Source organism: Dunckerocampus dactyliophorus, chromosome 7 (genome assembly GCF_027744805.1).
Source record: "Dunckerocampus dactyliophorus isolate RoL2022-P2 chromosome 7, RoL_Ddac_1.1, whole genome shotgun sequence".
NCBI lineage: Eukaryota > Metazoa > Chordata > Actinopteri > Syngnathiformes > Syngnathidae > Dunckerocampus > Dunckerocampus dactyliophorus.
Window position 1 is genome coordinate 12,836,915 of NC_072825.1, and position 15,959 is coordinate 12,852,873.

The 15,959-nt window shown below is 39.0% G+C and overlaps 1 protein-coding gene across 2 annotated transcripts in view; it reads right to left on the minus strand.

Moving 5' to 3' along the window:
- The window catches only part of bckdhb (branched chain keto acid dehydrogenase E1 subunit beta), a 39,556-nt gene extending 24,045 nt beyond the window's left edge, over positions 1-15,511 (minus strand). For both annotated transcript variants that reach the window (XM_054782349.1, XM_054782348.1), the window contains exons 1-7: positions 15,295-15,511; positions 14,628-14,705; positions 13,364-13,432; positions 5,374-5,507; positions 4,362-4,517; positions 3,506-3,614; positions 941-1,038 (exon numbers count right to left, since the gene is read on the minus strand). In XM_054782349.1, coding sequence (XP_054638324.1) covers positions 941-1,038; positions 3,506-3,614; positions 4,362-4,517; positions 5,374-5,507; positions 13,364-13,432; positions 14,628-14,705; positions 15,295-15,490 — 840 coding nt within the window. In that variant the 5' untranslated portion in view covers positions 15,491-15,511. The remainder of the gene's footprint in view (positions 1-940; positions 1,039-3,505; positions 3,615-4,361; positions 4,518-5,373; positions 5,508-13,363; positions 13,433-14,627; positions 14,706-15,294) is intronic.
- Between the last annotated feature and the right edge of the window lie 448 nt (positions 15,512-15,959).

Consider the following 15,959-nt stretch of genomic DNA (forward strand, 5'->3'; position numbering starts at 1 on the left):
ATTACACAATTAAAGGCAAAAATCCCCCCAAAACAGTTTGGTTGGTTGGCCCTGCTGACAAGGTGTCTTATTTATTTTGCACAAGTTGGCACCCCTATCAGATTTTGATGATTTTATTTTATTATTATTGAATATTTTTGTTGCTGACAAATGTGTGCTCCACACTTCAACCTAGTAGTTCACAGTAATACGCAAATGAGCTAGTTTGCCAACCAACATTAACTCCTAAGGAGAAAGAAAGAAGACAAACACCAAAGAAGAAGAAGGCGGGTCGATGTGTGTGAAAAGAGGGCAGCATTCAAGTTAACAGTATTTATCAGTAATACAGTGAAAACGAGAGTAAATGTGAACGTTTACTTTGCAAGTCGATTTCAGTGTGCACCCCAAAATTTTCTGCTTGCACTCCTATAAAATTTTAAGTTAAGGGCCACTGTGCTCCTAGTAAAAAAAAAAAAAGTCTTGGAGTCTTGATGACGTTTTCTCCCTATGTCCATTGATCCCCCTCCTAGACTGCAGGTACATTGGGGCGCGGATAAGCCAGATCAAGTGGCTGGAAACAATCAAACTAAATCTGACTCCTGGCGGGTTGCAGGCTCAGTGATACCAAGCTGCAGAAATCAAAGCTGACTGATGAAAAGACCATCGACAATGGAAAGTGTGCTGTAGACATGTGCCATAATAGATGGAGAGTCAAGCTTGGTATTGTGGCGATGTCTACACACATATACCCTGTAGTCTATGCATGGCAGCTGAGAGACCCTGCAGTGACACAGGAAGCTTGTTATAGACAAAGTTAATCCTCTGGTTTTGAGGATCATATACAGTATTGTTGATGTGACTCCCTTTTTCCTGTGTGCGTAGAAAGGGTTCTAAAGATAGATGGTAACTAAACTATTCAGTGCACCCTGAGATTCTGACAATGATGCTCAAGATCACCAACCTGTGTCCCCCAGGCAAGCAAAGTGACATCACTTCCTTCCTCTAAAACTTCAGCTTGTGAAAGCGGTATAGTGTAGAGCTCTGTAGGAACCTGCTCCACTGCAAAGACACAAATGATTAATGTCATACCTGCCAAAATATCCTGGTGCAGTCCAACCCATTTAAGTAGTGTTCTTGTTTCCGAAAAAGTGCCTGCTCAACACATCAACCACTTTTGTCAACATAAAATTTGAGACCATTCAGCAACATAATCATTTGTTGGTCAGTGGCATTACTTCAACCAGCACTCACTTATGCCATCGACAGTCATTAATTGACAGATAAGAAATATGGCAAAGTAATACCTATTAAAAATACCTGGAATACATGGAATGGGAAACTGCTGTCAAGATTCTATAATGTTACACTATTTACAAAGCTGATAACTTACTGCAGCCTACCCTACATGCAAGCCTGATCAGGACTCACGTTTACATAATGTAGTGTAGTGAGCTGAACTGCACTGTACTACTTGGTGGAAACGAGATATTCACAACCACATTCACACCGCTGGGCAATTTAGAGTACTCAATTCATCTAAAAATACCTGGTTTGGACCTTGAGTCGTAGTCGGAGCACTCAAGACTCAACACAAGTACAGGGAGATACACATGTACACTTTACACAAAGACTCAAGCCAAGATTTGTACTTCGATGCCAAACTTTGCTGTGAGCCAACGGTACTAACCAATGCGCCACTGAGCTGCCCTTATTTATCATTTTATATGTTATGAGTTTTGAATACAATAATCACCGACATGCAGACTCAACACTTAAGAGGGTTGATACAGACACATCATGTACCCTGTGGTTACTTAGAAGATACTAAGATTCCAAAAAGACTAACTTTAATAATACAACAGTTGAACCACTAATGGAATGACAAACCAATCTAACACACATTTCTCCAGCAGAACATTTTATCTGGCCCATTTCAAAAGGCTTCCACATGCTTTTTCCAGAACCTCATTGCTCATAAGAGACAACATGTACTTTTATAAGCACAACATAATGTGTGAATAACGTTTGCCAGCTACAACTTGATTAATGTTGACAACAACAAGGTTTTGGATACCAACTTGTCTAAAAGAGGAGGCCTCAGGAATTGTCTAACTTTAAAACCAACCCAAGGCAGATGGCAAATACGGACTGTATATGGTTTGACTAATCATTTCTGATGCATTGGAAACCCCACAGAAAAAAATCCCTCAACTGTATACTGTATTGTTACTGCATACAGCTGTTAGTTATCCTGTGACATCTTGCAAATGGAAAAGTCCTCTTCATAATTACAGTTTTAAACTTAATTACTGCGATTGTTTTAAGATGGAGAAAAGAAAGCTGACTGCAAGGAACCTGGTTGCAATGACTGGTTAAGCTTTAGAGGCAGACATATTCTGAGTGGAAAAGCTGCATTTTGCTCAAATTAAATTTTAGAAAATGTATGGTTTATTAAATAGCTCCACAACAATGAATAGTTTTCATGTTGCATGTTAAAAGTATAAATTCTCTTCTCAAATCTCATTAGTTGATTAGTTGCATCTGGAAGGCTTGGCTAGTCCAAGGAACTCAGTGAAGCTCTAAAGGAGGAGAACTATAGATTTACATAAGTTAAGAAAACCTTTTGGAGCCATTTCTAACAACTGCAGACTCCAAGATCGTCAGTTCAAACAATTACACATAAGTACATATTATTTGGAGGTGTCCCCACTTTGCCACTGTCTGGAAGAATACTCAAAACGGTCAACCTCAGATGAAAGGAAAGAGGGAACAATTCAGGCTCAAAGCCTGACAAGAACAGGAAACTACTGGAACACCGTCATCACCGTGAACTGTGAAGACACTTTCACATCGTCATGGAATTAGACGGTGTCGACCAAGAAGGAGGCCACTGCCATTTGCCTTCTGGACAAAGGTTTGATGATCAGACACGGCAAAAGTGACAAGAAGTATGTTTGGAGGAGTCATGGTGAGGAACAAATTTCAAGCATGGTGGTAGCATGATGCTCTAGGGCTAACAGTGGATAAAATTTGTGGATTGTTCATGTCATTGTAACAACTTAGAAAAACAGCAGGGGATCAAATAATTATTTCCAGCATTGTACATGTGATATAATATAGTGTATGTCCAGAAATATAATATATAAAGTAGATAATGTCTCTTACAATTTATTAAAACCCTTTGCATACGTGTGTGCCTGCTTTATAGTGAATAAATTACGTTGCAGAATTTTACTTGGGCAATCGGCGACCGAATAAAAAATGACCACCAAACAATTATGGGTCCCGGCCATAAGCCTGGGAATCCATGGTATACAGTCATGGCCAAATATATTGGCATGCCAAAGATGCCAATGGTTTGGCCAAAAATGACAATGTATTTGGTCATGCCAGTATGAAATATAACCAAATCAGCCTAATTTGTACAGCCATGGCCAAAAACTTTGCTTGCAATATTATTGGCCATGACTGTAGATACAGTAAATAAACTTGACTTGTGATTTATATTTGGATAAATTCAACTTACCTGCTGCTCTGTAAAGGATCTTAGGCTCAAAGAAAATGCATGGGTTCTTATCAGCAATGCAAGAGAGGAGCAGTCCCTTGGCCTGCACTGGGCTACGAGGGACTACAACCTGTGTAACATGCAATATACAGCATCTCATTAGCCACTGAAGTACTGATTTGCTTCTATAAATTTCTGTCTTGCAAATATAGAAAATTATAATTCCAGTATACAAAAATGGATTATCATGTTTTGTCACTGCAATTTTTTTTCCTGGTATTGCAAATTCAAATTGCATTAAGATCAAAGCAACATCAAACCAAAGATGACCAAAGCCAATCAGACTGCAGTGGTGGTGCTATCCCTCAGATGGAGCTGGCTGTGCCGATAGTATGCACAATGATTAACATTTATCAGCCTGACCTTTGCTGGGCGACAACATGTTTATTGCTCTCAGAGATGGTTACTCACCGTGGATCAACTGTTTTGTTTGTAGAGCGTACAATCTTTCCTTGGCTCTGGTGAAATTAGATACTACTTACAATGATTAAATGTATGTTTAGAAGGAAAGTGTGAAGAATGTCATAGCTGACATTTTAACACCAATTTGTTTGCAGAGAACACAAGCTGTTAAATTCATGCTGCAATACTATTCGTCAAGGTGTCATTGACTTTGGTTGATGAGCAGGAAAGATCAAATTATATCTTAACACAGGATTAAACAAGTTTCACACATGGTAAATGCTGGGTGGTGTTTTAATGAATTTCAAGGAGAAGAGCAAGGGCAAAGTTGTTGGTCAAATTTAAAGCTATTGAAATAACAGTGAAAATACAGTATATCATACGGAAAAGCACCATAGTGTGCTGGACGGCTAACCTTAATCCCAGGGCAGTGGGCAAAGAAGGCCTCAGGGCACTGTGAGTGGTAGAGGGATCCATGTCCAACACACCCCCAGGGAGCTCGAATGGTGAGGTTTCCACATTCAAACAAGTTGCCAGAGCGGTACCGGTACTTGGCAGCTTCATTGACTATCTACAAAGAGATCAATATGATATTTAAGTATTGTGTATGAGAACATACTTAAAAACTGTAACATAAATATGGTGACGTTCTAAAAGTGCTGTACAATGAGAAGATTTGAGAGATGCTGATGCTATACTGATGTACCGTAAATTCCGGACTATTGAGAGCACCTGAATATAAGCCGCAACCACCAAATTTAGAGAGAAAAAAAATCTGTACATTGATCGGCAGCACTTGTCTATAAACTACAGATGTCCATGTTGTAACGTGGGATATTCCCAACGTCACTGATTAGATCCGATGAGTGACACGTGAGACACATTTTTTCCATTGGAGTTCAACAGCTGCCAAGCACTCAAAGCAAAAGCAGTAGCAATTCTACACTTGATCAAACTTACTTAAGATTTGTCAGATCAAAAGACAATTGCTGCATAAGACTTTAATATGTGATATTAACACCCACTTCACTACTTCCTGAATCTTCACTGTAAGCATCATGGGAACTGTAGTTCTTTTAGCCATAACTTAGCCACATCTTTGGTTAGGCCGCAGGGTTCAAAACATGTGAAAAAAGCAGCGGCTTATAGTCTGGCATTTAAGGTATTTGTAGAGCAGGGAAACATGTAAAAAATAAAAAAAAAAAAACTAAGCGAAAGAAGCTTCAGTTAGGTGAGAAGAGGTTGGGGGAGATGAGTGGCTCCGAAATAGTGTTTCAATGAGTTCTATCCATCCATCAATTTTCTATGCCGCTTATCCTCATTAACTGAACAAAAAAGTGTATTTATAAAAAATAGGAGGCTTGTAAGACACCCCTGGGTATACTTTCCTTACTTTTTTTGATTATTTCCTGTTCAATGATGCTTACCTGGTCAAACGCAGGATATATGTAGTCTGCAAACTGAATCTCAGCAATAGCTGTGGATCCTGCAACAGCTACACCAATACCAAATCCCACAATCCCCTGCTCACAAAGAGGAGTATTGAAGACTCGGTCCTTACCTGGGGGACATTAACAGGAAAACAAAACAAAAAGTCTTACAGTGTTCAGTACAGTACAGTGTTCCCTCACTCTATCGCAGTTCACCTTTCGTGGACTCGCTGTTTTTTTTTTTTTCAGAATATGAAGACCTGGCCCTTTTGCATCTCTCTCTCATCTCTCACTTCCCTCTCTCGTCTGTCTGCACCGCCCATTGTCTTCTGCGTCCCGATTGGCTGTAGACCATTGTCATTTAATCAATCGCCTTCGTGCCACCCTGCCCTCCTGTGTCATCGCTAGCTTGCTTGCTTGCTAGCTTGCAGTCTTTGTATGTTTACAAAAACCACAACAAAAAAAGACATTCTGCGCCCCAAAAGGTAGAGGAGGATACTAAGAGGAGACTAAGAGGAGGAAACTGCAACAGGAGGAGTACTGCAGCAATATGTTTTAACAAGGGTACAAAAATGGTACAGTGCAGCAGAACGGTGCCAGGACGAAAAGACACTGTTAGAGAAGTGAAATACACGTGAGTCACTTAATAATTTCTTGTGCCCAACCTGTAGGTTGATCATTAAAATTCGAAAGAAGGTTTGAACTTTTTTCAGAGTGTTAAAACAGGAGAAAAATGTGAGAAAATGTTAATGCCTGTCTGAGAAAAGTGTATACAGTGTATGGTGAGGGGTTTTGCAGCCTTAAAACATATATAATAATTAAAACAAAACAAAAAAAGTTGGCTACTTCGCAGATTTCACTTATTTGCAGGCTATTTTGGGAAACTATCCCCCGCGATAAACAAGAGAACAGTATACATTGGCTACCTGAAGATCGAACATGTACAATCGTTACTTGCCATCAATCAAAGTAACCTGCATAAATTAATGGACTCTCCAAGAGTTAGAAATAACTGATGAAAAAAAATATATATTTTTCCCCATTCCCCACCCTATAATCTACAATGGAGCCAAAGAGTGTGTACTCTAAATTTGGATCGAGAGTGTTATTTTTGCTCTCATCTTAACTTTCTTTTTCTGTATTGCCTGGAAATGTCTTTCACCAGTGTAACTCATTAAGTTCAATTAGCTACCACAGTACCACAAACCCAAAGAGGGACGAAGAGTTCAGTGATCAAAGTGAGCATGTTGACCTAACATCGAGAGCCAACCCAAGTGTGCAGCTCATGCGTTAGTAACCGTAAACGTCTGTGTGCCTGTGTTGTCAAAGCTTTGAGAAATGTCAACTCCACCACTGAAAAAAAACCAACAAATTGAGCCTGCATTTAGAATCTGGAAAATGTACTCTATATATCACTTTTTTCAGCTTCTAAATGAATATTATAGTTTTGTTATTGGAAAATAAATTAAATGTACATCACATTCTACGCAGTCTGTTTGTTAATGAAATATTGAGGGGGTGTTTCATTATAAAATCATCTGCATTCATTACTTGAATTACATTAGAAGTCCGCTGAAATCAAAGTCACTGTGCTTTTTTAAATGTATTTATTTATTTATTTTTTTTATAAATGGCCCACACTATTGTTAATTGGTGTTTCAATCTTTTCTGATTGGAAGTGAGATACATAAGCAGTTACTGGCAGATAAATGCGCTTTGATGTATGTAGTAAGCATGTCTGTGTAGATTGCGCCACTGACTGGTGATCCACAAAAAACTGAATCAAAGGCAATTGGACTTTGTGGTTTTCCAAGTGGTAGGTAGTTACAGATTGCATACTGTCATGCCAAATGTCTTTCACAAAAAGCAGTCATTTCAAGTCAGTGTTTGTGACTCAACTTTGGAAATACAGTAAAAACAAACATAATGACAATGAGAGCATACAGACAATACGTAGTATGGGGAAGGACTATATTTCAGGGCATACAGATAAAAAAAAAAGTGCAGTGTAAAAAGAGCCGCAGATGGCTGCATCTGCCTCGTAAAAAGCCATTCACATAGCGGTCACCCTGCATTAACCTCTTTTCTGTATAATGGCTGCAGGTGGTAGAGGTGAGCACCATCCCTCTCAGTCGTGAGAGGGATAAAAACAGCTTTGCGCTTGTCACTGTACACAAGGATGAGATGGAAAATAATGATCCCCCTCCAAAAGGTCAACATATCTGACGTCAATGAAAACAAAAGGAAAAGCCAGGTACTGTGGGATTGATTTGAGGCTCCAGGTTATTAAAAAGAAAAACAAACACACCAAAACCAACTGAAAATACAGCAGAGCTCATACGTGTAAGAGTCACAGCTTATTATTCTAGACTGCTCTTCTATGCATGTCATCACTTCAGATATTTTTTCACAGTTTTAAAATAGCTTAAATTAGCAGAAGTGTTGCTATTTGGAGATGATCGTCGGGCTTGCTAAACTAAAGTAAGAAAACAAGAGGGGGAAAAAAATCACAAGAGTTTCTTACTGGAGCTGAAAGAAATCCATAAAATTATTTTCATGGGTTTACTGTTAGGGAATAAATATATGAATAATAGAATGGGCTTAAGGGCTTATATCGTCAATGTACTGTTTTACACAACTAAATTGTAGGTGTGCGCCACCACAGCAGTGCACTTTACAAAAATGGACGTAAGGGTTAGGTAATTTTTTTTGCATGTTTTTTTGGATACCAATCTACAAGCTGCATTGGGCCCTGTTCCATCTAGAGAACACTGGGAGCACAATGAGAATCATGTCCTTCTACTTCTCCAGCGGTTTCCACACCATCTAGCCTACACTGCTGCTGGGAAAACTGAAGGAGGCGGGAGTGGTTCATCACCTGGCGGCTGCATGGGCTATCAACTACCTCAGCCACAGACCACAGTACGTGAGGTTGTCCGACTGTACTTTGGACGTGGTAGTTTCTGGCACAGGCTCAGCAGTGAATGACTCTTTTACCCTCCCTTTTCACTCTCTAGACTTCAGACACAACTCCAGCCACTGCCATCTGCAGAGGTTCTTGTACGACTCCGCAGTGGTGGGTTGTGCATCTGAGAGGAACAAGCAGGAATATAGGGGTCATCTCATGCTCTATTTACTTGAACACGAAGGTTTGAGATTGACTTGTGGCTATCGGCTGCACCAACATCCATGGATCAGACAATGAGTGGACTCTTTTAAATACCTGGGTGTTCACCTGAACAAGAAACTGGACTGGAAACACAAGGCAAACACCCTGTATGAAAAAGACCAAAGTCATCCCCACCTGCTACGCACCTTCTATAACACTGTGGTAGCTTCTGCAGTGTTATATGGCATAGTGTTCTACGGTGGCGGTAGCATGAACGGACACAACTTAATAAATTGACTAGGAGAGCTGGCTCTGTCCTGGGCTGCCCACTGGATACCATCAAGGAGGTGGCTGGCAAAAGGATGTTTGCTAAGCCCTCTCACCCCCTACGCAACATTGACGACACTGCAGTTCCTTCTGCAACAGACTGTTTCATCCGCAGTGCAAGAAGGAGCTACAGCAGGTCATTCCTCCACATAGCCATAAGACTTTACAACACACGCTTGTAAATTCATATGTATATACACTGTGTGCACATGTATTAGGCAATTTGCATTATTCATTATTAGTTTTATTATTTAACAATACTGTAACAGTACTCGTGGTCAATCCAAAAATGTTAATAAACCTCAAACTTGAATATTTAAGGAAGTGAAAGTGAGGTTTTGGCTTTTGTTGAAAATATCTCTGTGTGCACAATTATTAAGCAAATATTATTTTGCAAATTATATTATTAAGCAAAATATTTACAACTCAGTACTTTATTTTCATTTTTTAAAGTCATGATGATAAATACAGTACAAACTTTACAAATAAATATTTCTGACATTTCCAAAAATAAATCAGTGACCAATACAGACACCCTTCTTTTCAATAACACGGAAAAGCCTTCCATCCATGAAGTCTGTCAGTTTCTTGATCATTTGACCATCAACTTTTTGTAGCAGCAACCAAAGCCTCCCAGACAGTGTTCAGAGAGATGTAAATTTTTTCTTCACTGTGAATCTTACGTTTAAGGGCCCACTAGTACTCAATAGGGTTTAGGTCAGGTGAGCAAGGTCATGTCATTATTTAAGACCTTTTACAGACCTTTACTAGCTAGCCAGCAGTGGAGTACTTGGACGCATTAGATGGAGCATTGTCCTGCATAAAAATTATGATCTTCTTGCAAAGATGCACACTTTTTCCTGTGTGAAAAAAGGGGCAGTAGGTTTGGGAGTTGGGTTTGAGTCCATCCTCAACCTGAAAAGGCCCAACAAACTCATCTTTTAATAATTCCAGCCCTTATCAGTATCCCACCTCCACCTTGCTGGTGTCTTGAGTTGGAGTGGAGCTCTCTGCCCTTTGCTGATGCAGCCACGGGCCTATCACTCTGGTCCATCAAGAGTCACTCTCATCTCATCAGTCTTCAGATACTGTATTTCTTGGCCAAGTCATATAGCCTTTCAACTTGTGTGTCTTATTCAGTTGTGGTCGCGTTTCAGCCTTTCTTGCCATGTCTCTTAGCACTGAACACAATGTACCGTACTTCTGGACACTCCAGGTAGATTCCAGTTCTGGAATATTTGCTTGATTTTTCTCAAATATTTGGCAGTTAATTTGCATCTTTTTCTCTCAACACATTTCTTGCGACTCTTTTGTGCAATTGCAGCTAAAACATTTAATGGTTCTGTGGTCGCGTCCAAATATCTTGGCAATTTCGGCAATTTCAAGAGTGCTGCATACCAATAAAAGATGTTTTACAGTTCTTGACTTTTCAGAGTCTGTTAAATCTCTTTTCTGGCCCATTTTGCCAGAGGAAAAGAAGCTGTCTAATAATTGTACACACCTAATAAAGGGTGTTGGTCTCCTAAGGCCACACCCTCCCTCGGTAAACACATGCACATCACCTGGTATGCTAAAACACAATAGGCATTCAAATTTAATCAGCTTGGAAAATATGCCGAAAAATGATGATATGGTCAAAATACTGACATGCCTAGTAATTGTACACAAAAGGTAGTGTCATCTTTTTTTCCTGGTGTGCAGTATTTCTGCTCTGTGTGCAATACGTGTTATAATGTTATTACTTTCCTATTTTCAAACTCTGTCGTATTACTTCTTTCATTCCATTTTTGTTTTAGTCATGTTTATTCTCTGTCCTGTTTATTTGTAAATTTTAGAATGCAACCGTCGAATTTTTCCAATGTGGTTATGATAAAGTTGATTTTTTCTTCTCTGCGAAACAATTTGAAATGGGTAAATATATAGTGGAAATTGAGCTCTGTACAGTTCTGTTTTTGAAAGTTTTATGTACATGATGAAAACAAAGAAACTCCAAAAGCACCTGTTTTACTAGTGCAAAGAGACGACAAGAATTCAAAGGCCAGGGTCCAAACCTCTGGACATGTGAGCTGAGCCCTTAAGAACTTCATTTGTGCACAGTGATGCATTCAGCTTCATCATGTCAAGACTGCAGAAGCGGCGCAAGCTGTTGTTAGACAGGCTGCAACTCTGTTTCAACAGTTGCTGTAGAAACGTGCAAAGCAACAGTCTAGTGACAACCCTGGTCTAATACACAGCCATAGGTTCTTCTCTGCTCATCTGTCCCTTATACAGTACCCATTCATAAACACACACATGTAGACAGATAGGCAGAAAATATTCAACTGGTATGGGTCTCGCACTGGTCAGGTTTACTTTTTGTCGTAGCCAAGTCAGATTTTATATATGTACATTGGTACTATGTTTCAGTTTTAAACAATTAACATAACTTATCCCAGAGACTCCAACAACAAATCACTTTGATTGTTTTGTGTTAAAAAAAGACAATGTGCCTTTCACATTTTAACTGGTAGGAGCAGGGGGCGCGCGCACGCACACACGCGGATACGAAAAGGTTATTGAGTGCATCATATTTTATTCAGTGCAGTATACTACCGGTAATTGGTTACTAAAAATATACTAATAAAATACTGTATACCAATAATTCTAAGGATTTGTGAATACAGAATTTAAACAGTAAACTTATTAATGAAAAACGTCATTCTTACATATTAGCTTTATAAGGCAACAATGAATACTTATGTGCAAAAATATAATGTTGGTCCTCTAGGTGAACAGTGAACTCTTATAAACGCCTCTACAGGAGAGGTTGATGGGATCTTAAAAGTGCTCTGCTGCCACCTTGTGGTCACACAATGTAAGCCGGACAACAGAAGCAGCCAAAAAGCAAACGGGCTTACTTTTGAATGATAAAACATACAGTAATCCCTCGTTTCACCATCATCCTGTATTTAACTAGATGAACCTCACTGCGATTAAAAATCTCTTTTACAAGAGTGGCCTGACCAAGACGGCAGCATGACACAACGTTTCTGATAAGACATTCCCAACATGCAATACAACATTCACAATGAAGAATCAACAGTTTCAACAATTTAAAAACAGTTATATTCATTTCACGTTCCTTCAAAATAGCCTTAAATTCTCCGAAAGTAACAAGTTGAGATAAATTTAAGTCATTTTGCAGGTCATTCCACACAAAGGGTGCAGCGTACTGGAATGCTGTCTTACCCAACTCTGTTCTAACTCTAGGAACAACCATCAGTATGTTTTTCTGAGTGCAGAGCATACTGTTGTTGGTATTTATGCATGTATGTGCAGAAGTGAGATGGCAGCAGTACAAGAATGCATTTATAAATTTATACCCTACAGGGATTAAAAACTCAGCTGCAGCATAAAATGTGCAATGGTTGGTGAACACCATTTCCACAGCGAGTCATAAAGCGTAAAGCAGAGTGGCAAACAGTGTCAAGCTTTTTAAAAAGATGCTCTTACGCATTCATAAAAAGGAGTCCACCGTAATCCAGCAAAGGTATGAAAGTTGTAGAAATTAAACGCTTCCTTGTATACGCAGAGAGGCAGGATTTATTTCTGAAGAAAAAACAAAGTTTTACCGAAGTAGGATTCCTTCTTTATAAATGGAACATTTATGGTGTCTACATAGTTATGGCTTAAAAATGTTCTAAATACGTTTTTTAATATTATTACAGCCCTCTAGATATGAAATAACACCCATATCTTTACATTTGTATTACCAATATAGTAGATTTAATCAGACAATAAGCCATTTAAGACTTAAATAAAAGCTGTGCTGGTGTGTGTTGCAATAAATGTGTGGAGGACAGGAAGTGATGTCAGTGTTGAGAGTTGAGTTTTAGCTTGTCGTGGGTTATGGCCGCCACAGTAGCCCGTGTTATTATTATTATTATTATGATTCATTTTCTATGCTGCATGTCCTCACGAGGGTTGCGGGGGTATGCTGGAGCCTATTCCAGCTAACTTTTGGGAGAGAGGTGGGGTACACCCTGGACTGGTCGCCAGCCAATCGCAGGGCACATACATGTATAGACAAACCACCATTCACACTCACATTCATACCTATGGACAATCTAGAGTCGCCAATTAACATAACATTATTCTAACATTACAACACACTGTTATTATGATTGTTATGTTATTATTATTGTGCATGTTGTGAGATAATTCAAACCTGCAATAAAAAACCTGTAGTGCCGGCAATCAAGTCTGATGCTTGTCTCACCGAACAATTACTGACACGTGAATACTACATTCACAAGTTGAATGCATCTTCTTAATTCCTTGTATTTGTATGTCATTCATTTAGCCAGGTTTATACTTGAAAATGCTTAGTTTTGGCAAAACATATGTAAACTTGCTTAAATATGTACGTTTTGACAAAAAATTGGCTCGATTCAACCGCAAAACAGCATTCTTTATTAATCAATATGTCTTTGAAAAACCGTGAGTGAAGCCACTCAAACTGCAATATGGTGAGGGATGACTGTACAAAGTACTAAGATGGCTTTATCTTACCATATTTGTCTCTTAGACCCACTGTGCATCGAAATACTCCACCGAAGGCCACGTCTTCCCCAAAAATGACTGTGATTAAAGACAACACAGTTAAGAGTTTCCGAAGCAAAGAAGTATATAACAAAACAGTAACAATAAACATTTAAGTAGAAATGTCAGAAAACAGAGAGAGCTCTCTGACTGGAGGTGAATGGGCCCAGATTTACCATGTACCGTAAATTCCTGTGTATAAGCCGGACCCACTAAATTTTGAAGAAAAAACTGATTTGTTCTTATATAAGCTGCACCGCTGTATAAGCCACATGTGCCCAAGTTATAAAATGACATATTGTGGCGTGCACGAGTCCGTGAGGACCAGTCAGTTCTTTATTTGACAGGAGCCAATAATGAGCTAAGAAAAAAACTAATGACAAGCTTGTCAACCCATTGGAAATTGCAGCAGGTCATTACTAAATAACAGTCTGACTTACGGTTTCATCTTACAAACAACATTAAACTCATCACACAGCAAGGTATCACTCAAACGTTATAACTAAATATAGAAACATGTATCAATACGAATTTAATACGACAAAAAAAAAACATTTTATAGTTTTCCCATAATGCATTTCATTTGAGAAACCCCTTTCAAATCGGCATTGAAAGCATAGAAAATGGTGGATGATGCTACAATGTTGCATCTGTCCACCAGAGGGAGCCAATGGACCCGAAGCCCAAAGGGAAGCTGACGTCATTGCAGCTCCCCAATGAATGAGTTGCTCAGATGCAATGCCTTTATGGGAAAACTTTAAAATGTTGGGTTTAAAATGAGTTTCGGGATTAAAACTCATATTGGGACATGTCTGTATATTTTTTATATACATATTATATTTGTACATACCCTGTGAGCGTTAAGTTGCTGTGTGATGAATTTAGTGTTAATAAAGAATTCTTTTAAAGATGACACTGTGAGTCAGACTGTTATGTTGTTATACCGGCATATATAATTACCTCTTGCGATTTCCAGTGGGTTGACAAGCTCGTTGTCAGTGCACTGATAGCTCGTGATTGGCTCCTGCCAAAGATTAAATAAGCTCTGCTTCTTCCTACTCCTTTTTGGACATGTAAAACTGTGAATTGTACTTTGCGATGTATTCCAATGTAACTTGTGTACATGTTCAAAATAAATTTAAAAAAATTACCATTACCATATTCTAATACTTCAAAAGTAAACAAATTGTAAAGTTTAGGACATGATTATAACCACCCGTGAAGAGCCAAATACCTGCTGTGGGGTCACTGGAAAGGGTGTTGTCCAATGCACTTGTAATTGATTGGAACAAATTCATCTTTTCGGTTGGACCTAAAATGAGGTACAAATAAGAATAAAACATTAAGACAAAAAATACAAAAATAACTACTATAAGATGAGATGGGTTAACTTAATGTCTTTAAGTTCCCTTGATAGGACTAAGGGATCCTGTACTATATATCACTCCATTTAACAATCCAGTTAAAGTACAAGAAGTACATCAACTGGAACTTGTGGCCATACCAGTTATTCAGTGATCGGAAATACACCGCTTGTTTCTCAATTACTCCCAACATTCCACAGCGGTGTGGCTAAAATGGCTACATATCTATCTATCTACATGCATGCATATACTGTAGTATACGTATGTATATATGTATGTATGTATGTATGTATGTATTTATGTAGATAGACAGAGAGAGAGCGAGAGAGTCAGAATGTTAACACCAGACACTCTACTACTAGCAATCTGCTGTATCTTCAAAGGCAAAATGCATTTCTTGAATTTTGTCCATAACAGACTTGATTTCGCATTTGTAAATTACATGTGCTATTTTACGATCAATGTCACTTCAGGTTTCGAGCGTAAATGCAAAAAGCTAGCGGACATTAGCTATTAGCTAGCTGTCCAGCTACTTACCATACTGTGCTGTTTCGGGGTCAGGCAGGAAGGTAAAGTGTGCTGCATGTCTACGGTGTGTTTTGGTACAGGAGTTACCACTCGGTGCCCGTTTCAGCAAGGTGGCCCCAAAAGAACACCGTAGTCCCGTTGCTACGCCGGAGAAACAAAGTTTCGAGTGTGCGCCTCGTACGAAAAGCCGCGCAGCCGCCGCCATTACTGTTGTGACTGCTTCAGTGACCAGGCAGGGCAATATGAACTACAAAGATCGTCTATTAAAATCACGTCCCTCACGACACATAACTTGATTCAGAGCGTACGAGCAACAGTATCATATTTGTAACTTGTCGTTTTGTTTATACTTTCAGACATCTTCGCTACAGATTAGTATTACTCCAATCATATCAGTATCCTAAACTAAGTTATTAAACCCTCGCTGTTGTTGGAGTAAGCCCTCTTTCTCCATTGACAGTACAGAGCAGCTGTTAGATACAATGGTGTGATTGGTTGGAAATGGGAGGCGTGCATGAAGGGATTTGGCTCCGAGAAAAGTTTTTTCAGGATACAGTAAATTAACTGTTGTCACCTGTTGCAACCTGCGAGTTTACATCGTTTATCTACTTTTTACAATGCTGCAATCTTCAAAGTAGTACTGCAAGATCAAAAACAAATGCTGCAAATACCAA